We start from the raw sequence: 26,897 nt of genomic DNA on the forward strand, positions 1-26,897 counted from the left end.
TTATTCTTACTGATATTTACATCATTTGTGGTTCTTAAGTGTATAATGATAGAATTATTGTATTGCAAACAGGTTAAATATGGTGGGGTACTCCCTGATAAAGTTGTAACTCTCTTTTCACTACATATTGAAACTAAATGATTTCTTTAGAACAAACTAGATTTCATTGAGATGGGAGCCATCTCTTTGGGACCCGCTGTCAATAATGTGGGGTAAATAAGTTGTATGGATAATCTGATATGAAGCATTATTTGGAAGTTATTACATAGTCTCACATGTGATTTTAATCTAAGATTTTAAGTTAAAACTGATAAATATTCTCAACTTACTTTCATAGTATAATAGTGATATGACTGCATGATGTGAACTCATTGTTGACTACTCTAAGGTGACTTCTGGATATATGGATTGATGTTTGAACAATGTTTAAAGATGCTGCCCAATTGATATTTGTCACATATTTTTAGAATTATGCCTTCAATATATTATGACCCACCAAGTATAAAGTATGAAATATTAACGGTTCTCGAGAGGTAAAGCGGACACAATTTGTTAAGAACAACGAACGGATGGACAGACCAACGGACTGACCTTTGACCTAGGATGCATACATTATGACACATTTAATATATATGTTAAGTTGAAAATGTTTGTCAGGTATAAAGTATGAAATAATAACAGCTGTCCTCTCAAAATATAGTGTGGATCAAATTTGTTAGCGATGGACAGACCAACAGACAGACAGACCTTTGACCTAGGAAGTGGTACATACATCATGACACACCCTCTGGTGTTGGTTAAAATGGATGTCAAGTATAATATTTGAAATCATAATGGTTCTCAAGATATAGAGCGGACACAATCTTCACAACAGATCACAGGGTTGTCAACTGAAACCAAAGTTTTTTTGACGTTGACCTTTGACCTAGGAAGTTGTACATACATCATGACACGCCCTCTGGTGGTGGTTAAAATGGATGACAAGTATAAACTTTGAAATCATAACGGTTATCTAGATATGGAGCGGACACGATCTTCACCACAGGACACGGGAGTTGTCAACTGAAACCAAAGGTTTTGACCTTGACCTTTGACCTAGGAAGTTGTACATACATCATGACACACCCTTGGGTGTTGGTTAATAATCATGTTAAGTATTAAGTATAAAATCATAACGGTTATCTAGATATGGAGCGGACACGATCTTCACCAAAGAACACAGGGTTGTCAACTGAAACCAAAGTTTTTGACCTTGACCTTTGACCTAGGAAGTTGTACATACATCATGACACACCCTCTGGTGGTGGTTAATATACATGTAAAGTATAAAGTATGAAATCATTATGGTTCTCTAGATATGGAGCGGACACGAAAGTGTTACGGACAGACGGACAGACGGACGGACAGACGGACGGACGGACGGACGGACGGACAGACTGATCACTATAGGGCGACCCGCCTTTTCGGCGGGGCCCTAATTAAGGAAGTAATCCCCTTAGATTTTTATATCCTTGAAAATGTTTTTAACAATGTAATATAATTTTTATACAAATTTTATAAACAGATTTTTGATTTATATTCATTTAATACCCTTAAGCTTACAGACCTTTAAATTTTCGCTATTTTTTAATAGTGTATCTCTGGTTTTACTCAAATAACATACAATATATTGTGTTTTTATGTTCAGATGCAGTTAAAACAAGTTCAAAATGCATACAATTTCATGGAAATCTTGAAGACAAACCTGCATGAATGAAATGAGGCAGTGATGATTTCCTTTAATTTCCTTACATATAAAGTATACACATAATATATATGAATCTCAAAGTGTACTACAAATGTACAGCTTTTTTTCTAATATGAAATCCAACAGTATATTTATAACTGAAAACTAACTATTTTATTCACAGTTTACTGAAAAATTTCTTTTTTCCCATACAGTTTGAAATTGTATTTTTCTTAGAAAATATTAGGTTTATTACAAAAAATTAAAGCAGGGGAAAAACATTTTTAATTTTCCAATGTTCAAACCAAAATGGAAATTACGACAAACAAAAAAATCATTTTCCCTCAAAGACACTTTTATATATTCCTGAATTCCTATGTTACCAAGAAGATTTTTGTAATAATAAATCTTATATTTTTTAAATGAGATAAAGGAAATATTTATATATTATAACATAATACAGATTAAGGATGTCTGCTGCTCTAATTTAAAATAACAAGGATTTCATGCGGTTGCTTAAAATGAAAACAACTTTGATATTTAAACAAAATAAAGTAATAAAATCATTAGTCTCTTGTGTAGTTTTCAAAATACGAGACATTTAGAAAATGGCGGGAAAAAGGTTTTCTTCAGACTTTACTATTTGTTAACATTGGAATTGTTTTTTACCCTTTAAACCAAGAAAAAATAACAAGGATTTCATGCCGCCGGATCACTAAATCTGAAATGATCTATTGAACAGATTTATGAAGACAAAAGTGGGGTGTCGTGTAAAAAAAAATGTAATACATTTGGATGGATAAAACCTGAGAAAATCGAAAATATGACAAGAATTCAAAAACATGACCAGCAGACATCCTTAAATCTGACTTGATTTTTGGACCAATTTAAAGGAAAACAAATTTAACCCACACAACCAGATTGAGGTATCATCATATAGTGTCTGTTGTTTTTGAACACACAACAACAATAATTTATCCTAAAACAAGTGGTTATGTAAAATATTGTAATTTCATTAAAGGAATTTTACTACCAGAGATGTCTACCTGTTTAGTATTATTACAATTGAGAAATCCGGCAGTGATCCAGTCCTCTCAGGTGGTACCAGTCATGGAACAGTTACTGGACATTATAGATAAATTTAACAAACTCGCACCAGGACTTAACAAGGATGATAAAGAAGATTTAGCCTGGCCTGGAGTCTTTAGTAAGGAATACAGCCTATTAGATTGAAATGAGAAAAAGTTACTGTAAAGTTGAAAAATGTTTTGAGTGATTTATTTTCACTAAATTCTGAATAAAGATGAAATTGCAATTAGGTTCAAAATGAAAATGAAATAGATTATAAGTTTGATACTGTAAATCATGAAATTTAAATCCAGCAAAAATAAACCCTCTTCCAGTATGTCAACAGCAAGTCATATGTTTTTGCTACAGTTAAATTTGAAAACTATTATTGTAAGTTGAAAATTAGGAAGTATGGGATAACCATCAATGAGACAGCAGCACATTGAGAAAAAAATATTTATTCATTATTTTGGAATTGATAGTAATGTACAAATATAGATAGTTTACACAAGGAATATTGTCATTTTGTTTTTGCTATCTTAATTTTTAAGTCTGTTTTTTAAGCAGTGGTAAATATATGAAAATTTATATTAGAATTAAACAAAAAATAGGAAAAAAATAAAGAGTTTATATAAGGTATGTACAGGTGTTAATCTTTTCTGTAGGTTTTTCATTAGAGAAGTACAGTCGTAAAGCATCTGAAGATGTCCTGACAATCCGCAAATCTGATTTAGAAAATCATAACAAAGATGGAGGGTTGTGGGTTGTCATCCATGGAAAAGTTTATGATGTTCAAGAATTTAAAACTACGGCTAAATGTGGCAAAAGTATTCTGGAAGAGTATGCTGGTAAGTATTATAGACAGGAATCAGATGTGTACAATATTGCATGTTTTAGGTATGTATAGTTTGGTTGCCATGTTGAAATACCAGGTTTTGAAGAGACATATGCAAATGAGCATTTTCAATTTATTTTCCCAATTGTTTTTTGTTACAGTTTGACAGGTAGAAAATGGAGAGGGGAGTCATTCGTGTGTTTTAAAAAGAATTGTAATTCATTTTATTATATACAAAAACCTTATTTCTCCTTTACTTTACCTTACAGGAAGAGATGCTACAATGGCTTTTGAGAACTATTACCATTCATCTGAGGCTAGAGAGATGATGCAGTCATATTATGTAGGACAATATCTAGATGTAAGTAAACTTCACCTATATCAGTTTATTGTATCATTTAAAAAAAAAGATTAAATTATGACCTGAAACGAAAAAGCTATTTTAAAAACTTTCAGCTGAAATGATTTAAATAATGTACATTATATTTTAATATTTTGAGAACCTGTTTTTTTTTTTCGGGTGAAGCAATCATATATTACTAATAACAGTGGATTCATTATAATTTCTTAGTATAAGAAAACAACTGATTTTGAATTCTTTTAAAAGTATTTCAACTAAATTCAAATTCCTGTATGCATAATTTCTCATTACCATGAAATTTATGATATGTGTAGTACAATTTTTCATTGATACATAAAATTGGTTTCTATGCAAATAATAAATCAACAGGATAATATAAATTGTACACAGACAAATTTTTGTTCACGTGAAATTAACATGAATTTCACATGAAAAAATTCACGTGAATTACATGTTTATCAAGCTTATACCTGTAATTCACGTGAAATTCATGTGAGCAAAATTTGACTGTGTAATTCTCTTAAATTGAAAGACTATTTCCATACTATTTAACAGCCTGAGAAAGACACAGTTCAATCATCAGACAGAAACACAGCATCATCTCCTCTAATGGATGTAGAACGTACCCTAGGCATGCTGTTAGGCTTACATGCGTCCTATCAGGCTAGGAGCACCCCTCTCTCACAGGAGGAACATGAGCATGACCATTGGCTTAGGGCAGAATTCTTTGCTGGAGGGCTGAAGGTGTTGCAGCCTAACAATCAGTTTGAAGAAGAGAAAGGAGAAACAAGGAGTTGTGCAACTACACCAGGTTAGAACTTCCCCCCCCCCCCCTCTTGGCATTGTCAGCAAAATTAGACATAAGCATGTCATAGCTATTTTATTAATTGTATATTAGATTGATTCACGTAGCATATTTTTCATGAAACATGCATTTTACTATCTTTAAGAAGGCCACAGAGTAACTTATGTAACAAACTTAAAACTTGCAAATTAATTGATAATTTAATATGAAAAATGTAGATCTTTCTTTTCATAATTATGGTTTAACAAAATAATTAGTATGATGGTTATAGAAATTAATTTTCAAAAAAAGGCATGGATTAAGCAATAGTAGTTGAAAGGTTAAGTAACCAAAGGTTAAAATACAGAACAACAATGGATCATAATATTTTAGCCTAAAAGACAGTTAAATGGAACTTTCATTTCCATATCAAATTATATTTGTTCTAGATATTTGAAACTTAAAATATTGGTGAATTTATTAATTAAACAACAAAAAATTAATGTAACAGATCTTCATATAACTTTCCTGGTCATGATAATTAGCTCAGGTATTAAACTTTATTATGTTATATCATTGAGTTAAACCATACATCTATTTTCATTCACTTGAAAGAACATTCAACTTGTGGGGAAAAAAACATTCTAGTTGAAAATGTCTTCAATTAATATAAATTTGATAATTTGATAATTTATATGTATTTATTTAATAGGTACTACTCCTACATCAGAACATCGCCAAATGCCACCATCAGAAGATAAGGAATCGTTTGATCCTCTGAGTACACAGACTGATGTAACCCAGCCATTCCTGCAGTCATTGGTCGAGGGCAGAGTTACAGACCATAATGTTAAAACCTTCCTAGCTATCATGGACAAATATTGTAAACACCATAACTTACTCAATATACATTTTACTCATGAACATCCAATAGAAGAAGTAGGAAGGTAAGCTTATGTTATACGGAAAAAAGGTTTTTTATTTGAGATATTTTTTATTCATTTTTACAAAAATCTGCACATTTTTTTAGATAAAAAAAGTATAGAATTCCTTTCTTAATGCCTGCCATCTTTTACATTAGTATATAACACACATAAGCATCCCATACTGTTATTTTATTGAAGGTTATTACTAGCAGTATTATTAAAGCATGATGATTTAGGCCATGCAGCCCTGAGTTTGGTGGAGCATGGACAGACAGAGAGAGATAAACATCTACCAAGATCTCTTGTAGAACTCTTTAAAATTGTTAATCAGACAAAAAAAACTCTTGTCAAGGTATGTATTAGATGAGACTATTTAATTGAAACTTCAAAGCACAATATAATGTAGACTTGTGACAAACCCTCATTTTTCACAGTTTTAGATTGAAAAAGCATTTGTTATATAATCTTCAGCTTACTATTTTCAGACATAGGTGAATATATTTTAAAAAACCCAGAATTTACATAAAGCAGTTTGATAGGAAATAAACATTATGAACATTTTAAGATTACTATGTTCCCTATAATATTTGCATCCCCAAAATTAGTGACAAAAGATGTGCAAGTTTTGACACTAATATAAATATTTAGAACTGACGTGATTAAGACCTTTTAGGAAAGTAAATCCAAATGTTAATCTGACATAAAAAAATAGTTGTAAACTCTGTTTGACTGTTTTTCTTCCTATGACATAAAGTCATAAAAAAAAGAACTTAATAATAAAAATTGATTGACTTTCTTCTATAGGCTCATCAAGATCAAGGAAGATCTTACAAAGAAGTGTGTGCACCTGTTTTAGAAAGATGTCACTTCCTGTTTAATGAACTTCGACCTGCTGCAGGGAATGAAGTTCATGCAATGAGTCGATCAAAAATGTTAAGAAGTCATCCACGCTGGAAACAAGTTACCATGAAGATGATAGATGAAAGAATTAAATCAAAACGTAAGACAGTCTTTGTCAATTATTCTTTGAAATTTTGATTATAAGTATAAATGAGGTGCAAACAGCTGCAAATGCGCCTTAAAAAAATATACTCTTTTTTTCCGCAGCAAATCTTAGTTGTGAATCAATTTATAGACTCAAACTAGTTTCATGCACAATTTTATCATACAGGAAAGTACATGTATAGGAATGTATATAAAATCAAGAAAGTAATTTTGATGATTGATGGAATATAACATACAAAATATTAATTACAAGGTCAAACAGTTAACCGGTTGGTCATTCACAGCCACAATAATTATCTTTTAAGCAAACATAAAATCAAACAACATGTTTTTATCTCTCTCTCGTGTTATAGGTCTTTCTCATGTAGAAGAAGAGGAAGAAAAGAAAGAAAGTGATGAGGAACTAGAGGGAGCCACTGGAATAAGTGAAGAGGTCAAGGCTGAACAAATTGTATTAGAGATCAAAGAAGAAGAAGACCATGAAGTATCAAGTACAACAGAGCCAGCAGAGGGAGCTGTGTTTACAGTGGAAACTGCTCTGAAAGAGGAATCAGCATCACCAGAGAAAAAATCTATCCAATCAGATGAAGTAACTTCATCGCAAGAAAAGACAGAAATGAAGAAGGTTATTTACTTAATATTGTTATATCAACTTCTAAATATATAACGAAGAACCATTAAAAAGTCATGCTACTTAAAGATTCAAAATCTTGAATAAGCAGTGTTTAAAAGCCTGTTCAAAAGGCACTTCACAGGAAGAAACTTCTCATACAATTGTATGTAAAAAGTAGAAACTTTAAGTTGTTCTTTATCAATTGCAAACACTGTTAAATAACAATATTTCTTCAATTGTAATTTTAGGTTGATTCTTGGAGACAAATAGCTAAAACAGTATCAAGTTCTCGTAAATTTGGGTTACTGAAACAGAGAATGACAGGAGCTAAGATAGATCAAGGATTGGTGAATGGTATTGTGGAGTTTGTATTACATGAACATCCTATAGATATAGAGAAACTAAGGAGATCTTTACATCATCAGGTAACTCGGAATTAATTTCTGTAACAGTAGATATTATTATACCAATAAAGGCTATTCTTATGTAGTTTACTGATGTTCACCAACTAACTCACAAATAAAATAAAGCGCTAAAATCCTAATACTGTAAACCAACTCATTTTTTCGCAGATACTTCATTTCGCGTTAAGCTCTTTCGAGACCACTTTGCAGCAATTTAATTTCGCTATTTTCTTGTTAATTTGATGTAGATAAATAAGGAAAGATCCACGTTATACATTTTCGCGAAAATTAGTGGATTACAGAAATCAATTCAGTATTTGTCATGATATGTACAGACTTTATTAATTGATATCTTCCAAAAACAATCTCTGATAGGAGATATGCTATTTGAATTGGATGTTTTTACGCCAAGAGTTTTGAAGGAAGTCAAATAAATATATAATTTTTAGTCACTTCTGCTTTGATAATGACTAAGACATGGTTGTTGTCATAGATTTTATGACAATGTTTATTCATTTTCACTATCTTAATTGATAAATTATATTTGATAACCAAAATCCAGTTAAATTCCTTGATGCATATTTTGTTAATAGGTTGATAGAGCTCAGTTGAGACTGAAAGGAATCCAGAATATGTTAAGTTTAGTTAGCAAAGATTATCTGATTCCCTCTACCAAATACAATATCCTGTCTGGTTGGCTTGGATTGTTGACTGTTGGTACAAGAGCTAGGTAAGTGTATTTCTGTTAGGTTGGTGTGTCACATTATATATCATAGGAGTGGTCCAACCTCACAGTTGCCTCTATTTAGTGGGAAAACTTTCTCTATGAATCAGTTCTCTAATTCTGATATTTTTGGAGCTGTTTATGTTAGTAGCCTATACTTTATATTACAGTACATTAATTCCCCACTGTCTGGCTAATGTAAGTCTCATACCTCCATGTGACAGAATTCTCCTGGAGATGCAGTTTTCTGACCTCTATAAGTGGGCCATTCAGGAACTGAGAAGTTTTATCATTCAGTCTGACATGATGTTCAAAGAAAGAGGAATTAATCCTACTGCGTCCATCCAAGACTCTCAAAAGGTATTATAAATTGAAAAAACTTAAAAGACGATTTAAATTTTTATCAAAAGTTAAAGGGAAAATAAGAACATGCAAGTGAAGTTTATTTTATTAATAAATTTTTATGATAATATTATCGTGTTAATTTATTGAGCTAATTCTTTGATGTCACTGCATATATTGTCATGAGATAGAAAAACACAACATAACATAAGAACTTAAGAATAAAAGGAAAACATTCAATTGGAAATTTGAATCATATGATTAGAAGAAAGCTCAAGAAAGAAAAAAAAACCACAACATACCACTCTTAGAGTATTCATAGTTTATGAAAAATGGTTCATATCCAATCTCAAGAAATAGATGACCCTTTTTTTCCCAGACTGAAATAAAAAAATTCCTATTTAACAAAAAAAATTCATCTTGCTTATATTGTGTATTTTGCTATATTTTCAGGAGAGATTAAGTCTAGGAGCTTTACCCCATTCTAGGTTTTTGCTGGCGACAATGGGAATTTTAATGTCAGTACACCAGAGTAACATGGTTAGTTTGTTGTTAAACTCAGGAGTATTGGGATTGACACAAACATTAATGAGACTTGTAGGTAAGTACACATATATCCTGTCATTTGTATGCCCCACTAATGTTTTTTCCAGTCTGTTTCAGTACAAGTATATCTGCATTTGTCTGTTTATCTATCTTCTATCTGGTTAAAGTTTTAAATATGTATACATGATGTAATTTGCCTTAACATCATGTAAGAATAAGTTGAATTTTAACAACTAAAATACATATTTTCTGTCTTTATTCTGTATTATTAAAATGAACTTTAAATAGGATTGCACTATAAAAACAATATACAATTATGGCCTCCATCAAAAGTTATTATCCAAAATTGTTATTTTCACAAGGTTACAGGTTCAAGGGTATTTTTTTTGTCAAGAAATGATGATTTTTTATATTAATATTTGTAGGACCAGACCCTGATAAGCCTATCCAGGACAACAATGGAACTTTACATGCAATATTAGAGGAACAGAAACACAAGAAACAGTCCCAGCCAGTACCAATCTCAGGACCAGAGTTAGCAGCTATGATGAAAATAGGAACTAGAGTTGTTAGAGGTGTAGACTGGAAATGGGGAGATCAGGTATGTTTATATAAAAATACAGAGATGTGGTGTAATTGCCAATGGGACTACTAAGCACCAGAGTTCAAATGATATTGAAAAAAAGCAAATATAGGTGACTAAAGTGACTATACAGCCATTAGCAATGTGAAAACCCATACTGTATTGTAAGCTTTTGACCCAGATTGCATTTCATTAGAGTTGGTATTGATTGGGAAATTTGCTATCATGGTTGGTCAGAGCTGCTGTTTTGAAAGGGATAGATTGCACACACTTTGTTAAAAAGTAAAAGATTGATGTGCGTAATAAAATAATACAAATTACTGAAGGCTGCAGTTTAAAATAAAATGTCATTTTACAAACTAATGAAATTCCATTAATGTTACATTCGTGTTAAATTAGTAAAGGAAATTGTGACACTAAAACTTCTGAAAAAAATGTTTTTCTTTGTTGAAATGGAATTCAAGTTTTGTGTATGTGTATTTTTTTTTATCCAAAGAACAAGGGAGATGGAAAGAAAATCCTGAAATGTTCTTTCTTATACCTTTAGATAAATGATAGTATACAATATAATTTATTTATAGGATGGTCCAGCCCCCAGTATGGGACGTGTGATTGGTGAGTTAGGAGAAGATGGATGGATCCGTATCCAGTGGGACACTGGTAGTACTAACAGTTATAGGATGGGAAAGGAAGGGAAATATGACCTGAAATTAGCTGAACCTCCAGAGATGCCCGATAATGATGAAGAAGATGATGATGATAACGAAACAGGTAAATATAATTAAAAATATTCTTTGATTTTTGTAATCAATAAAAGGAGATGTGAATAAGTTACAATACTATTATGTTTAAGGCAAAAGGTTGCATATAAAAAAAAAATGGTATGATTACCAATGAGACAACTATCCACAAGAGACCAAAGTGACACAGACATTAAGAACTATAGGTCATGTAACAGCCTACAACAATGAGCAAAGCCCATACCGCAAAGTCAGCTATAAAAGGCCCTGATATGGCAATGTAAAACAATTCAAGCGAGAAAACTAACGGCCTTATTTGTTTAAAAAATTGAACGAAAATCAAATATGTTACACATAAACAAACAACAACCACTGAATTACATGCTTCTGACTTGGGACAGGCACATACATAAATAATGTGGGGATGTTAAACATGTAAACGGGATCCCAACCCTCCCCTAACCAGGGACAGTGGTATAACAGTACAACATAAGAACGAACTATAAAAATCGGTTGAAAAAAATCTTAACTCATCAGATGCACAAAAATACAAGTGGATGTGGCCGGGTACTTGTACATCCTGACAACAAATAGACACCAGGAACAGATCTGAGAGTACTTGCAGTTATCTGACAGCTAGTTCAAAGCCACTAACAACTAATAAAAAATAATCATACATCTAAGAATAAACTATCAATCCGTACACATCCAACATCCAATGGATTTAGTGTAAAGACGTCATAAATAAACAGAGAAAAACATGACCTTGTGCAATGCCAACTTACAGATATCGACAGATTGTAGATCCATGAATATGTATAAGTATATAACATACTAGTAATATTTAGTTTGCATAGCTTGTCTTAAAAAAGACTTTGGAATTTTATTTCCTTTTGTGAAAATATTAATTATATTGGTTGCAATGAATTACATTGATTTCCAAGTGAAGTAAAAACCAATAATTTCACATGTTTAATAAAAGTGGTTATTTCACTCCTCTGAAATCATACAACAATAGGCGTTGTCAAGATGTAGATTACGTTGAATCAAAACAAATTGTGAATGTGTTGAAAACAATATAGTTCCTTACATTTATTACTTAAGGTTCATTTAAAAGACATTTGCCAAATAACATGAGCTATTTATTGTGGTGTCCAGTCAGTCATTGAATAATTTTCTCTGCTTGAATTCTTCTATTAGTTATTCTTTTATCTTTTCACAGTAAGAAATATTGTGTTTTGCTTTTAGAAAAATCCCGACCAGAAAATAGACATCCTACATCACAGATCAGAAGATCCACTGTAAATCTACTGAGAACATTATGTATTTGTTGTGCTATGAATGCTGAATGTATGCAGAGATCTGCTGTAGGAACTCTGTGTGGACTTTTACAGAGAGTGACAGATGCTGGCTGTAATCAGGGACCAAGTAAGTCAAATAGGAGAAATGGCCAGAAATCTGTATGTATCTGTAGAAGGAAGAGATTTTATTGAAATTTTTCAACCACTAGAATGTAACAGAATAACTTCACATTTTGCTCTACAATGGTGAGATGTTACTATGTTATTACTTTTTGGATCCTTCAGACACCTACTAGGTACCTGTTTTTCTGATTCTTTGAACTATGAGTGAGAGTATGCAAATCCTGACATTTTTGTATTCTTGTAACTTGTTATTTCTGATGCCTTTCAATTCCATATACAAACAGTTCTCAAAACGCATATCAAAGTATGGGAACAGGTGTTATTTTTCAGATCACACTTTTCAAAGATAGAGTGGTGTGCTCATTTTCGCCACATCTTTTCATGTTTTCAACAGTTTATGTTCAGGTCTAAATGTTTTTGAAGTATACTGATATTTCTATATGAAGATAACTTCAAATGCAAAATATACTTCAGCTTGAAAAAGCGTTTGTTTGGCTATAATCATCTGAAAAGTTGGGTTAAAGAGTGTTTGAAATTTCCTGATTTTTTGGAAATGGGGGACACATATTCGCCGTTTTTACACATCTATTTTAAACCAAATAACCGCAGCTTTAAACAACATTGATCAAATCAGTTTCATTATAGCTGTAAAGCAGACATTTCAAAGGTGTTAAGAACTAAAATTTAGGGCATTCAGTCAAAGAATTACTTAGAAATAATCCTTTGAATTACTGTTTTTTCTTAAGAAAATTGGCCGAAAATCGTTGTCCATTTTTCGGTCCTTTCCAGTAGTTGCCGCAATTTTGTCTCAGTTTAAAAAAATAATCATATTTGTATATAATATCATTTACCATTATATGTCTTCTATTTCAGCCATCCTTTGAAGTTTTTACACCTCAAAATTATAAAACGGCGAAATTGTGTCCCCGGCGAATATGGGCGCCCCACTCTACATTAATTAAATAATTTTGTATTATTTTTTAGATTCCAATGTACATGTAGCTTTTGAACAGCACTTCACTTGGTGCACTCTGGGATTCATCCGCTCCATTGCTACTGGTCCTGTCATTTGCAAAGCACTCAGTTCACCCAGATGGATTGATCTTCTTCTTAAAGTGCTTGAAGAGGATAGAGCTCAAGTTCACTGTAAAAATATTACGAAACAGGTATAACATGATTTGTATTTAATTTAATAGACTTTGTTGAAAAATTGCTCTTCAAATCCATAAACAAGATCAAATACACCAACGTTTATCCGTCTGCTTTATTTAAGGAATAATTGTAATATTTTTATGCCCCACCTACAATAGTAGAGGGGCATTATGTTTTCTGGTCTGTGCGTCCGTTCGTCCGTTGGTCCGTCTGTTCGTCCGTTTGTTCGTCAGTCTGTACCGCTTAAGGTTAAAGTTTTTGGTCAAGGTAGTTTTTGATGAAGTTGAAGTCCAATCAACTTGAAACTTAGTATGCATGTGCCCTATGATATGATCTTTCTAATTTAAATGCCGAATAAGAGTTTTGACCCCAATTTTACGGTTCATTGAACATAGAAAATGATAGTGCAAATTTCAGGTTTAAGTTTTTGGTCAAGGTAGTTTTTGATAAAGTAGAAGTCCAATCAACTTGAAACTTAGTTTACATGTTCCCTTTGATAAAATCATTCTAATTTTAATGCCAAATTAGAGAATTTATTCCAATTTCATGGTCGACTAAACATAGAAAATGATAGTGCGAGTGGGGCATCTGTGTACTGTGGACATATTCTTGTTTCTGTCTATGAAGAAATAACAAAGCGGGTTATTTGACAGTGTGCACCAAATTTTTTATGTTATTTCGAATAGACAGAATTTTTTTTACAGTAATTGCTTATAATTTAATTCTAAATTTCATTTTAAACCGTAGAAAACCATGAAAAAACGTTGATGACATCACAGTCACATGACTATATTATGTCTATAGGCTGATAACAAAATAACGTCTGCCAAGCAGAAGATGCTTTACATCCAAAATTAAATTATATACAAATGGAAGAAGTACACCAAAGAAATAAAAAAAAATAACAAATCTAATAATGTAGAAATCTAGTTTGATGTATTTGATTGTTTCAATGATATCTAATTTTTTTTTTGATTTAGATATTAACATTGAAATTCCTTGCCTCTGTGTTACCATCCTGGGATAATACAGATGATTCTGTAAGAGCTAAGATGATCGTACAGAGACTGTTTAACTTGCTAGGGAAAGTGGTGATGACATGTGTGGCCGATCCTACACTGTTACCTCAAAGTAAGTGTCAACATATATAGATATAAGAAGATGTGGTTATGGGTGCCAAGGAGACATCTCTCCATCCAAGTCACAGGTTGTAAAAAGTAAACCACTATAGGTCAAAGTACAGCCTTTAACATAGAGCCTTGGTTAAACACCAATTAGCAAATTATATAAAGGGCCCAAATTATATAAAAAACAAGAAACAAGAAACTCTTATGAACCACATCAACATAGGACAACCACAGAACAACAGGTTGTTGACTTATACATATAAATGAGGAGGGTTTAAATGTTTTAAACAGGCACCAAGTTTCTGCCAACCTTCATACATATACCGTAATCTCCCATTTTTGGAGGTTTGAGAAGGAATTTTGGAGAATGTTTAGCAGTTGCATGATGTGAACAAAGATAATTGTACTTTTTCTAGTCTTGAATGATTTTTTATACCTTATGTTCATATGATAAACAGTTGTGACAAAAGTCTTACAATTTTAAGTACATTTGAACCCCATATTCTTTGAATTTCAGTTGATTATCCCAGAAAAGGTCACAAACAGAGGGCACCTGTCTCTCTAACAGCCTCCTATACCAGTACAATCGCTGAGGAAATCATCACTCTCATCAGAAAACTACATACACATGATATCTGGAATCTGTATATCAACAGCTTTATCACAGAACATTTGTCCTTGATAACAGACATGGTCATTGACAAACCAAGGTCATCGGAATTTCAGGTAAATATGTTGACATGGTCATTGACAATTCAAGGTCATCCGAATTTTAGGTAAATACAACAGATATGGTCATTAACAAACCAAGGTCATCTGAATTTCAGGTAAATACAACAGACATGGTCATTGACAAACCAAGGTCATCTGAATTTGAGGTAAATACAACAGACATGGTCATTGACAAACCAAGGTCATCTGAATTTCAGGTAAATAAAGGCTGTTTGTTTTGATTTTACACTCTCATTCACATGGTACATGTTATGTGGAATTGTAAAAATTTCATTTAAAGACTTTATTGTTATAAATTTTAGAAATCATATTAATCAGATTTGGTATTGACACTTAGAAGATGTTACCACTTATATATTTACATTAAGTTTCTATAGAATGTTGATTGACAAGGAAAAATTGGAAAAACAATGTTAGTTCTTACTGTTGATTCATGCGACTATAGGTGAACCACAAAGTTTTAAAATGTTAAAAAATTTGTTAAAAGCAAAAAAAGGAATAATCCCTAAATACAAGTTTGCCTCTTTCCATAAACTTTAGTACACACTGAAACAATTAATCCACAGTGAAATTTGAAGCTCATTCGTGGTCCTTTAAACACTAATTTAACTGAATCATTCATTTTAGCATGAAGATGAACTGCTAGCAGACAACACTTCACCATTCCAGAACCAGCCCGCTGTAATGGCTGCTATGGCAGTAACTGGTGGTATAGACAACAGACCTCACCTAGGTGGCACTGTAAAACATCCAACCAATGGTCTTGGTGTAGTTACTAAAATTACACCAAAAGGCAAAATCCATGTACAGTTTGGTAGCAAGTTAATCAGAATCTGTAGACTAAATGAGCTGGTGACTGTAAGTATTAACCATTGGCGAATCCAGGGGGGTTCCGGACCCCCCTTTTTTTTGCCGATCAATGCATTTGAATGGGGACATATAGCTGGAACCCCCCTTTATCCTGGGTCGGGACCCTCCCCCCCCCCCCCCCCACCCTTTTTTAAAATGGCTGGATCCACCACTGATAACCTAGAAATGAGACCCTTGTAATATTTATATTATTGATTCTGACATTTCGGGGCTCACAGTAAAAAAAAGTTTCGAGAAAAAAAACAATTATTGTACTCAGAATTCAACCAATCAAAATAATGGATTTGGTATATTGAACACCAATTATTTACTCTAAAGTATTGAGTATAGTTTATAACTAAAGGCCTGATGTTTAAAACAAGGATGACTTCTTTGCTCATTGTTTAAATAGACTTGACATTTATAAAACATATGCAGGGCATATTTGAAATTTAATTGGATTTGGATTATAAAATTTATTGGCTTTTTAGCTATCAAACCACATTTTGTTATTTTAAGATCTTCAGATATCAAAATGATACATTATTTTATTACTGTTCTCTTCTATTATTATTGCAGTCGGTCTGTGTACATTTTGATGTAGAGAACATGAGACTGAGTGAAGATGCCCTCAACATGTGGTCAACCTTGTTTAGCCTGAGTGGTAATATTGTCAAAGGAGACAAAGACAACAAGGATAGTCAAGGGGATGAGCCAATAGAAATCAAAAGTAAGAAATGAAAAAATGAAAACAAGTGCACTTTTCAAATAAAAAAGAAAAATGTTGGTTAAAATTTGTTACATAGAAATATTGCATTCATTTGTCTATTCTATTGGTGAATTTAAAAGTAAAGTTACATAACTTTTTATTTCTGCTCACCATAATAGATGGCATTATGTTTTCCTGGTACTGTCTGTTTATCTGTTAGTTGGGCTGCCCAGTATCTAGTTAAAGTTTTGGTTTAAGGTAGTTTAATCCTTATGTTGTTAATTTCTGTTAACATTCACCAAATAATTGTATTGAACCAGATATTATAAACAAATTTAAAAAACAAAATTGGTTTGAAAAAAATGTGACGATTTTCAGCAGAACATGGAATAACAGACATAGAATTAAGAAAACAACAATTGAGACTTGGAATACTGAAGGCTTCTAGGGTGTTACTGAGTAGGCAGGAGGTCTTACGTCAGGTTCTATCACAGAGGATACTCCCGTCACTCATGCCCATTCAGGATACATCAGAACCTTCCAGTGATGAGGATGCTCCAGAACCTCCCAGTACAATACTTCAGCAGTTAATGGTGGCAGCCACTCAACCATCACCTCTCAAACCTGTCTTTACCAAAGAGGAACTGGAGGTAATGATATACATAGAACTTATATGTTATTCCTGTGTTTACATTACAAATTTAGTATAGTGCCATGAGTTTTTAAAATTTGGTTTCCATCTTCATGTTTCTAGTTTTCTTTCCAAATTCAATTTTATAGAAATACATTTCAGATTTGAAGATTAAGCAACTACTTTAAAAAAACAAAACAGTATTAACTTAGTTAATTTATCAGATGGTTCCTTAGTAAGTTTTAAAACCCCAACTAGGCTTCAATACTTATGGTATATTTGACTTTTCGTTTTAGGAAATTCTTGAATCAATTATTAGACATTGATTAAAACTGCTAGTAGGCTTATATTTGTAGTTTTGTGCCTGTCCCAAGTCGCCTCTGCCTTTGTTAGTCTTGTATCATTTTAATTTTAGTTTCTTGTGTACAATTTGGAAATGAGTATGGCTTTCATTATCACTGAACTAGTATATATTTGTTTAGTTGCCAGCTAAAGGACGCCTCCGGGTGCGGGAATTTCTGGCTACATTGAAGACCTGTTGGTGACCTTCTGCTGTTGTTTTTCTATGGTCGGGTTGTTGTCTCTTTGACACATTCCCCATTTCCATTCTCAATTTTATTATATAAAAAGTATAAGATATGAATTTTACTGTTAGTAGGCTTATATAAAAAGTATATGATATGAATTTTACTGTTAGCAGGCTTATATAAAAAGTATATGATATGAATTTTAGGGAGCAGCATTAACGGTAGCACAGTATCTAACAGCATCACATTCCTTGAAAAGTGAGGACTCCGACTCCTCTGACAGTGAGAGTGAAGAGGAGGTCATTCCTACCACCACAAACCCTCCAGTCTCTACTGACAATAACAATAGTAACCGTCCACCAAAACCAAAGAAACTCAAACCAACTCAACCTGCTCCGTCAGCACTCGTCACACAGCTTATGGAAATGGGATTCTCGCGGAAAAATGTAGAATTTGCTATTAAAACACAACGTAAGATTCGATCGTTACTAAAAGTTTGATGTTTAACGCGGAAAAGATTGCTTTTCAGATATCAAGAAATTTTGAATCATTTGTAACTTTTCTCTAGGAAAAATGTGGAATTTGCTATTAAAACACAACGTAAGATTTGCTAGTAAACTGATATTAAAAAAAAGTAAATGTTTGAAAATGTTTGATTGACAAGAGATGACTTTTTAAAAGTTGAGAAACATGATGAAGAATTTTTTTAATCTTTTGTAGATGTTTTTATCAATCTTTGAAAGAGTAGATGTATGTAACCTATAAAACACACAGTAATTTTGAAAATTATCTTATTGTGCAATTCTTGAACAATTTTCATCTGAGTATATATCACATCAAAATAGAATCAAAGATTAAATTACAAAGCTAAAAACAATGATAAACATACAGTAATAGCTATTCCATGGAAATGAAAAGGGGCAGGTAGGTTAGGAAAGAAAGTTTTATTTTTGAACATGTCATGTGCTATTTATGGTTTTATGTCCATTTGGTATATGCAAACTTAATTTGGGAAAGTATGTGGGTGTTTTGGGAACTTTAGAAGTATGTCCGTTCTCACCCTCCCACATATAATTAGATAAAAAACCTTGAATATAAATGAATAACCTTGAATATAAATGAATAAACTTGAATATAAATGAATAACCTTGAATATAAATGCCTGACTTTTTGTTGACAGCTGCTACTGCAGTATTGGGAGGATCAGAACCTACCGCTGAGACCTTGGTTGGTTGGTTGTTAGAACATCCAGACCTGAACATGGATGAAGATACAGATACAGATAGTATCTCCTCTCTTGACTTTTATTCTGATTCAGATTCTACGTCAGAAGATTTCGAAGCAGAGGAGGAGCCTAATTTCTTTGAGAACAACAATGCTGTAAGTCATTATAGGTTTCGTTAATATTGATAAGTATGGGGTCAAGGGTAGATTACTGTTGTGTAAAGCAACCACTAGAAACATAGGCATGGAATTTTCTAACAAAGGTATGTTCACCACGTTCACATACTTAGTGGGTTTCATTGGGGTCTAAGCATGATGTGGGATTGTCGATTTTTTGTAAGCATAACACATGAAATTATTTTTCAATATCAGAAATTATTGTACCGTGAAAACAGGAAATGAAGTATAGCGGAACACGGAATTATTACAGAAAAATGAGAATTACTTACATATATAGTGTGAGCGGGATACAGGAATCTGGAAAAAAAATAAGCCAGATCCGGGATCAGAACCCCCCAATGAGACCCCCTATTTAGATATTATAGGCTGAAATTACACTAGAGCTAAAGACCTATTTTAATTCATTGTGCATGCTTTTATGGACTTCATATGAAAATGATTGCAGTATATATTGTATTGATGTTGAAAACAACCTTGAATTATATGCCACTGTAGAAAAGCATTTTGTCATTAAAAAAACCCACATATTTTTTGACCTACTTACAATGGAACAATAGATTTAAATCTTATTTTTAGATTTATGCTTCAGACATCAATAACTTTTAAACTTTCATAGAATTTATTAAAACTTTGACAGAAGTTTTTGTATACCGTAATTAAGTGATAACATTGGAAGCAAAGTAGAACTGTTAGCTCATTTTAACTTGGGGGAAAATGTTTGAAAAGTAAATGGAGTACTGCATATCAGTCAGATCTTTTTCTAATGAAAATATTAAAAAAAGTTACATGATTTCCTTTACAGATACAGGAGGTTGTTTCTCCATCAGCTACTACTCCTAACACACAGACATTTAAGAAGAGGTCAGACTTTGTGACCAATGATCAGTATGCTATGTATGTGAGAGACAACTTACAAGTCGGCATGAGTGTACGCTGCTGTAGAACATACGAGGATGTACAGGAAGGGGACATAGGAAAAGTTATCAAGGTATTATTAGAGATAATAGATAAAGTATTATACAAAAATATTTTGATTTTTTGTTCTGTGTAATAATCAAAATTTTGTAGGGTACACATATTTAGGATTTTGGGGTTTCACTGTTCAAACATTTAACAAAAGGCCTTTTGAACAGTGATTTATATATAATTCTGGTTCTGAAGCCAAAATTGATAAGTTTGCTTGCTAATCTTGAATTGAAAAATGTACAAAATGCAGTCTCACAAAAATGTAAGAAAAATTCTAGGAGTTTTATGTGAATATTGAATTGATAGCACTAAATTTTATTCAAAGTACAATTTCAATTTAAAATTATTCTGACAACTAAAATGTATAAAATTGAGAATGGAAATGAGGAATGTATCAAAGAGACAACAACCCGACCATAGAAAAAATACAACAGCAGAAGGTGACCAACAGGTCTTCAATGTAACAAGAAATTCCCGCTGATCTATTTTGTATGTTATTTCAGTTGGACAGAGATGGATTACACGATCTGAACATTCAGGCAGACTGGCAAAGTAAAGGTGGGACATACTGGGTCAGATACATACATGTAGAGCTGTTAGGATTCATAAGTCCTGGTGAGTTGTATTGGGTGCAATGGAGGGCCTCATTAAAAACCTGAAACCATCTGCTATCAAGTAATAAGGATTCAGGGAAAATTTGAATAAGATAATGCATGTTCTTTGATGTATCAACCATACGGAAGAGGCAAAGAGAATTTTAACCCTTTCACACACTGTTTCAATGTTAAAGTATCAATTTTATAGTTACCAAGACTAGTTGAACTTCTAACCAAGTAAAAATTTATATCTGATCTTTCAGTGAAATCATAAGATACCATTGGTAATTCACAACATGTGACATGGATAAAAACTTATATTTAAGTCCAAAAATTTTAATATTTTTAGGGGATATGAAAGCATCTTCAATAGATTAACTAGGAAACTATTTTTGGTTTGAGATTGTGTCCAGATAATTTTTCTTGCGCTTTGAAAATTACTGACAAAGATTTTCTATATTTATATTGTAGGTAGTACAATAAAAGTTGGAGATAAAGTAAGAGTAAAACCATCTGTTACCATGCCAACATATAAATGGGGATCAGTAACCCACAGGAGCATAGGGACAGTGACAGGTATTTTTACTTTTATAGTTTTTTCAGAAAGATATTGCATAGTGCATTTTGTACAAACCTCCATTTGACATGTAAGAAATCGCCTCATAGCAATATTTAACACTGATGACTGTAACAGACAGCGTAGATGATTTCAGACATTGAGCGATAAAATTTTCTCCATCAATAAAATTGTGAATGGAAATGGGGAATGTGGCAAAAGAGACAACAACCCACCATAGAAAGGACAACAGCAGAAGAACACCAACAGGTCTTCAATGTAGCGAAATATTCCCGCACCCAGAAGCGTCCTTCAGCTGGCCCCTAAACAAATATATACTAGTTCAGTGATAATGAACGCCATACTAAACTCCAAATTGTACACAAGAAACTAAAATTAAAAATGGATGTCTTTATGGGTAAAGCTTCTATAGAAAAACAAAAGGCAAGCAATGAACCAATATAATCTAGCTGTCTGTTGTGAATATGTGAACATTTATTAAAAACAGACCTGTTCTTAAAACATAGATTTAATTTTGTTACAGTAAATGCAATGTGCTAGAGTGATAAATAAAAATAAGAATACATGCAAGTTATTTGAACAAAATTCTAATTTATTTTCTACAGCTATCAACCCTAATGGTCGAGATGTAACGGTAGACTTCCCTCAGCAAGCTCATTGGACTGGTATTATAGAGGAGATGGAGATAGTACCAAGTACTCACCCTGGGGTGGGGTAAATATATAATTTATACAATAAATGAAGGTTTTTTTTATAATAAAAAATATAAAAATAATTTATCATTATAAATACCAGGCTTTAATTTTGAACACCAAACAGGCTTTTTTAATCTGCACTATATTCATCATAGGTACTAAAACCAGGGGTGGACGTAAAATTTCAACAATACATATTCAAATTTTTATAAAATTCTATTATTCATGCAATTACACTACAGGGAGATAACTCTGTAAAATCAGGTAAATGTTGTAAAGGGAATATTAAGCTTCTCAATGATCAAAATTAGTGTTTGTCAAACTGCTATATAACCAGTGTAATTTTTCTGATAAAATGGTTGGTTCAAAATTTTCAAAATTTTTATATTTTTGTTAAAGGGTCAAAGTAAATACTTTGTCAAAATTTTATGAAAATTAAATGAGCCAAATTAATTTGAGTGAAAGTGTTGAGTACCACCTTAATAGCAGGTTTTAAATTCTGATATGCATTTCTTTTAAAAATTCTGAAAGTCTAAAGATTTTATTGTGGTAATTCCCATAATTTCTTTTACCTTTATGTTTAATGCTTCTATTTTAAGTTGTGACGGATGTGATGTCTTCCCTATTGTTGGTAATAGATATAAGTGTAGAGTGTGTGAAGACTATGATTTCTGTGAGAATTGTTTTAGGAGTAAGAAACACAGACATCCATTTAACAGGATAGGTGAACCAGGTAAGATAAATTTCACTTATCGATCGTCCCACTGTCAATATCACTCTGCTCAGCTCTTAATATAATTGCATATCACAGCTTTTTGACATCAAATACGTTGACTCAGTCTTAATAACTATGACATGGACATATCAGCGACATAAAATATTTGAGTTGACGTTGATAAGTTTGACCCAACTGATATTTTACAATATCAACATGCAGACAACCTGATAATCGGTACAAACTTCACAAATTACTAGTGATAACATGAGGTTGTTGTGAGTACGATTCAACAATGTAAATGCTCTAGATTTCCACGAAAACACCTCATAAATTGCTTGCTGAAATGAAGAATTTGTTTTCTACTAACATCTCCATACAGTCAAAATTGTCTTCTTCAAATGTTCATCTCTTCAAGAAGATAGAATTTGCGATTAAATTTTATGATGGCTTTGTTATTAGCCGCTTGTATTTAAAACATCAATGTCCTGAATTCTAAATCTAGTTTATTTATATTTTTTTTTCAAATTTTTACTGCATTTAGATGTGATGTCAAGTTTAATTTGAAAGATAATATATTCATTTATATGAATAATGTGAAAAGTATTGAGAATTTCCTTTCAAATTTGTAGAAAGTGAGCCAGTACCTGTTGGAAAGCCAGGTAAACAGAAGAAAAAGCTACCTTATATAGCAAGTGGTGCTATGATAGATGATTGGCATACATGTGTTAAGAATATGACTGTGTCGTCCAGAGAAAATCAGGCTCACAGACTGGTAGATGGTAATGGTGGACATTGGCAGAGTTGTGGGACACAAGGAAAGGTACAGAAAAAAATAGATCTGGATTTTCTTCTGTATCAGAATCCCAATGTCTTAGACATTTGCAATGCTCTTTAGAAGTAGTTAGTTAACTGACAACAACAAAATATATAAATAAAAAGTGATGCGAGTATACATCAGTAAGACAGCAACCATTAAGACCAATAGATGCCTTATTTTACAGACAAGACTAAAAAAAATCTTGTTATTCTATTTCAGAAACTTTTACATTATTATAAAGAACCTGATAACTCATGTGTTTTGCATTGAAATGTTTGAAATTCTTTTCTCCTTAAATATCCATTTTTTGGTCACAAATGATTTAATATTTAGCCAGGAACTAAAGTATGTATCAATGTATTTTCAAAATATGGAAAGTATGATTGATTGATTATTTCTTGCATGTATGCATTATGTATATGTTATGGACACATGTATTAAAAAAAGATTGTAAGGTTTTTGGTATGCAAAAGATTATGGAAAAGAAATGTATTTGTATTTCATTAAATTTTGATCAGATTGTTTTATTTTGTTTCAGCACTGGATAAGAATGGAGATGCTTCCTGATATATTAATTCACAGACTTTATATGAGGGTAGAGCCCACTGATTCTAGTTACATGCCCTCGGTGGTGGTGATCTATGGAGGAGAGACTCTCAGTAGCATGAAGGAGATACGTACAGTCAACATTTCATCATCAGAAACACTCATCACATTACTCTTAGATATGAATGAGGTAAGCAAATGTGTAATTAGAAAGCAGTGATTAAAACTGGAAAATGTATATAATTATCATTTTCATGCACGGTTAAAAAAAAATTGTATTCATAAACATCTGGTTGGAATGGAATACTTTTTTACATTCTGTTAAGGGAATAGCATTTGATCCACAAAAAATTGTTAAATATCTTTACTAATTTTTAGGATATATATGATAAGCTTATCAGTACAATGTTTCTTTTAAACAGTACCTAAGATTTATAGAGCTCCAGATCAAACAGTGTCGTAGTAGTGGTATAGACTGTAAAATCCATGGTATGTCTATCATTGGACGGTTGAAAACAGACGAGGATGACACTGCCGCTAACTTCTCATTCCTAGCCTCCGACAGAGAGGATGATGAAGAGGAGAAAACTACGCACACAGGAACGAAGAAAAAGTCTAAGATAGGGGCTGGAAAGGAAATACAGACTCATGTGTTTGTCTGGGGACTAAATGATAAAGATCAGTTAGGAGGTCCAAAAGGCTCAAAGGTAAAGGATTTTAATGATAATGATTATGAAAATTGTGTAGGCCTTATATATTTTATTAATCAAATGATAAGGAATATATGTGGATCCCCAAAGGCTCAAAGTTATAAGATTTTAAACTAAGAGTTAAATGAGTAAATTATGATAGTATCAGATAGAAGATTCTAAAGGCTTTGAACTATATGATATACTTAAATTATTATTTGTAAGACAGGCTGTGTCAAATTGGCCTATAAACAGGTTAACAGTTTATTTGCTTTGAATTCTATTTGGATGTCAAATTAAACCACTATTTAAAAAAAAACCAAAAAAAATGATATTGTTTAAAACAATATATTTTTAAGTTCAATAATAGATCTTGAATACATATTTTATCGGCTATATATTTTATGATCTTTTTCAGATAAAACTACCATCTTTAAATGATTCGCTGTCAACTTTGAAATGTGTACAGATAGCTGGGGGATCCAAAAGTTTGTTTTGTGGTAAGTAAATTTACATTAAAATTAAATTTAAGAAAAACAAAGAACACCATCAATGGCAATCACATGTTCTTCAACAATTAGCAGGTTTTATAATAGACTTTGTTCTGAATTACCATGGAATAAATTCAAAGATGGATAATGAAACTTAAAATCTAAATCTAATGCATGTGGACAATCAACGAAAAGAGACACTGACACTGATTAATTAGTATGAAAGTAATTTCTTAATATTTTAGTCATATTGTTGGTGTGATCTATTAAAATAGAAATGGTATAGGCGATTATTTTATCTATTCATATCTTCAAATTCGACATTAGACGAGCTAGAGCCATAGGTCCAAAGTAATTGAAGATTTGATATTTTTTATTTACCACTTCTTTACCTTGGACAGGGATATTCCTGTTGTTGGATATCTATGGGTAATATGATATGGTACAGTACAGGGACTAATAATGATGTATTTTATTTTAGTTACTCAGGATGGTAAAGTATATGCCTGTGGAGAGGCCACCAATGGGAGACTTGGTTTAGGAATTAGTACAGGCACAGTTTCTGTTCCCAAACTCGTAACGTCACTCAGTCAATATGTCATCAAGAAAGTAGCAGTTCATTCAGGTATAATTGATATTAGCCTTTAAAGGTTAACCATTTTACTGTTTTTCATTAGATATGTCTAAGATGTTACCCATGCTCATAAGACAAGTCTTAGTAATGTAATTATCACTGTGAATTCCCTATACTGGATAGTGTACTGTACTTTGGACTGTACAAATGAAGGAACTTCCCATAAATCATAATTGTTTGTTATATTATCATGTTACAATCTGTATATCATTGTAGTGTACCTGCCTTTCTAGATTCAAAACTAAATGCATACATTATATACTCAGTATTAACAATGGAATATTGTTATTTTAGGAGGAAGACACTGTCTAGCTTTGACTACAGATGGCAAAGTTTTCTCCTGGGGAGAAGGAGATGATGGAAAATTAGGTCACTTTAGTAGATGGTAAACAAATATATATCTTCTTTAGAAAGAAAAAGATGAAAAAATATATTGCTGTTTTAAGCACACTTAGTTTGGTATTGGTTCATGCGAAATATTTTTAGTAAAATAAAATTTATAATAAAAATATTGATGACTGTTTCTTTTGGAAAATAATGCGGATAGGATTTGGACATTTTCATTTTGAATTATTTCAATTAATGCTGTATGTGTCACTGATATTTTAAAATGTTTAGTATCTTAGAAAACATATTGAATCAAAAAGAATTAAGTTTATTGGTGAAATTCTAAAAATATACATGTTCAATTTAGTTATAACATTTTATAGGAATTGTGACAAACCCAGACTGATTGAAGCACTGAAGTCAAAGAGAGTGAGAGACATAGCCTGTGGAAGTTCTCACAGTGCTGCTATTACATCTAATGGGGATCTATACACATGGGGGCTAGGTGAATATGGTCGATTAGGACATGGAGACAACACAACACAGCTTAAACCAAAACAGGTATGGTAATGTTTCCACAGATAGAAAAGACAAGATAAGATACTCATAGATTTTGTTTTGATTTAGTT

The 26,897-nt window shown here is 32.2% G+C and overlaps 1 protein-coding gene across 1 annotated transcript in view; it reads left to right on the forward strand.

The window, feature by feature from the left end:
* LOC134697014 (E3 ubiquitin-protein ligase HERC2-like) overlaps positions 1-26,897 on the forward strand; it is a 104,691-nt gene that overhangs the window by 45,207 nt on the left and 32,587 nt on the right. Inside the window, exons 20-54 of the mRNA XM_063559022.1 lie at positions 2,748-2,933; positions 3,460-3,642; positions 3,899-3,990; positions 4,546-4,801; positions 5,487-5,721; positions 5,899-6,052; positions 6,505-6,700; positions 7,059-7,330; positions 7,567-7,743; positions 8,316-8,452; positions 8,617-8,806; positions 9,242-9,389; positions 9,760-9,935; positions 10,499-10,688; positions 11,906-12,085; positions 13,066-13,247; positions 14,214-14,364; positions 14,878-15,086; positions 15,720-15,950; positions 16,521-16,671; positions 17,029-17,300; positions 18,015-18,279; positions 18,989-19,188; positions 20,015-20,200; positions 20,682-20,793; positions 21,246-21,350; positions 21,957-22,065; positions 22,646-22,779; positions 23,394-23,584; positions 24,120-24,317; positions 24,550-24,834; positions 25,235-25,316; positions 25,789-25,932; positions 26,236-26,326; positions 26,652-26,829. Coding sequence (XP_063415092.1) covers positions 2,748-2,933; positions 3,460-3,642; positions 3,899-3,990; positions 4,546-4,801; positions 5,487-5,721; positions 5,899-6,052; positions 6,505-6,700; positions 7,059-7,330; positions 7,567-7,743; positions 8,316-8,452; positions 8,617-8,806; positions 9,242-9,389; positions 9,760-9,935; positions 10,499-10,688; positions 11,906-12,085; positions 13,066-13,247; positions 14,214-14,364; positions 14,878-15,086; positions 15,720-15,950; positions 16,521-16,671; positions 17,029-17,300; positions 18,015-18,279; positions 18,989-19,188; positions 20,015-20,200; positions 20,682-20,793; positions 21,246-21,350; positions 21,957-22,065; positions 22,646-22,779; positions 23,394-23,584; positions 24,120-24,317; positions 24,550-24,834; positions 25,235-25,316; positions 25,789-25,932; positions 26,236-26,326; positions 26,652-26,829 — 6,248 coding nt within the window. The remainder of the gene's footprint in view (positions 1-2,747; positions 2,934-3,459; positions 3,643-3,898; positions 3,991-4,545; positions 4,802-5,486; positions 5,722-5,898; positions 6,053-6,504; positions 6,701-7,058; positions 7,331-7,566; positions 7,744-8,315; positions 8,453-8,616; positions 8,807-9,241; positions 9,390-9,759; positions 9,936-10,498; positions 10,689-11,905; positions 12,086-13,065; positions 13,248-14,213; positions 14,365-14,877; positions 15,087-15,719; positions 15,951-16,520; positions 16,672-17,028; positions 17,301-18,014; positions 18,280-18,988; positions 19,189-20,014; positions 20,201-20,681; positions 20,794-21,245; positions 21,351-21,956; positions 22,066-22,645; positions 22,780-23,393; positions 23,585-24,119; positions 24,318-24,549; positions 24,835-25,234; positions 25,317-25,788; positions 25,933-26,235; positions 26,327-26,651; positions 26,830-26,897) is intronic.

Source organism: Mytilus trossulus, chromosome 14 (assembly GCF_036588685.1).
Source record: "Mytilus trossulus isolate FHL-02 chromosome 14, PNRI_Mtr1.1.1.hap1, whole genome shotgun sequence".
In the NCBI taxonomy this organism is placed as follows: domain Eukaryota; kingdom Metazoa; phylum Mollusca; class Bivalvia; order Mytilida; family Mytilidae; genus Mytilus; species Mytilus trossulus.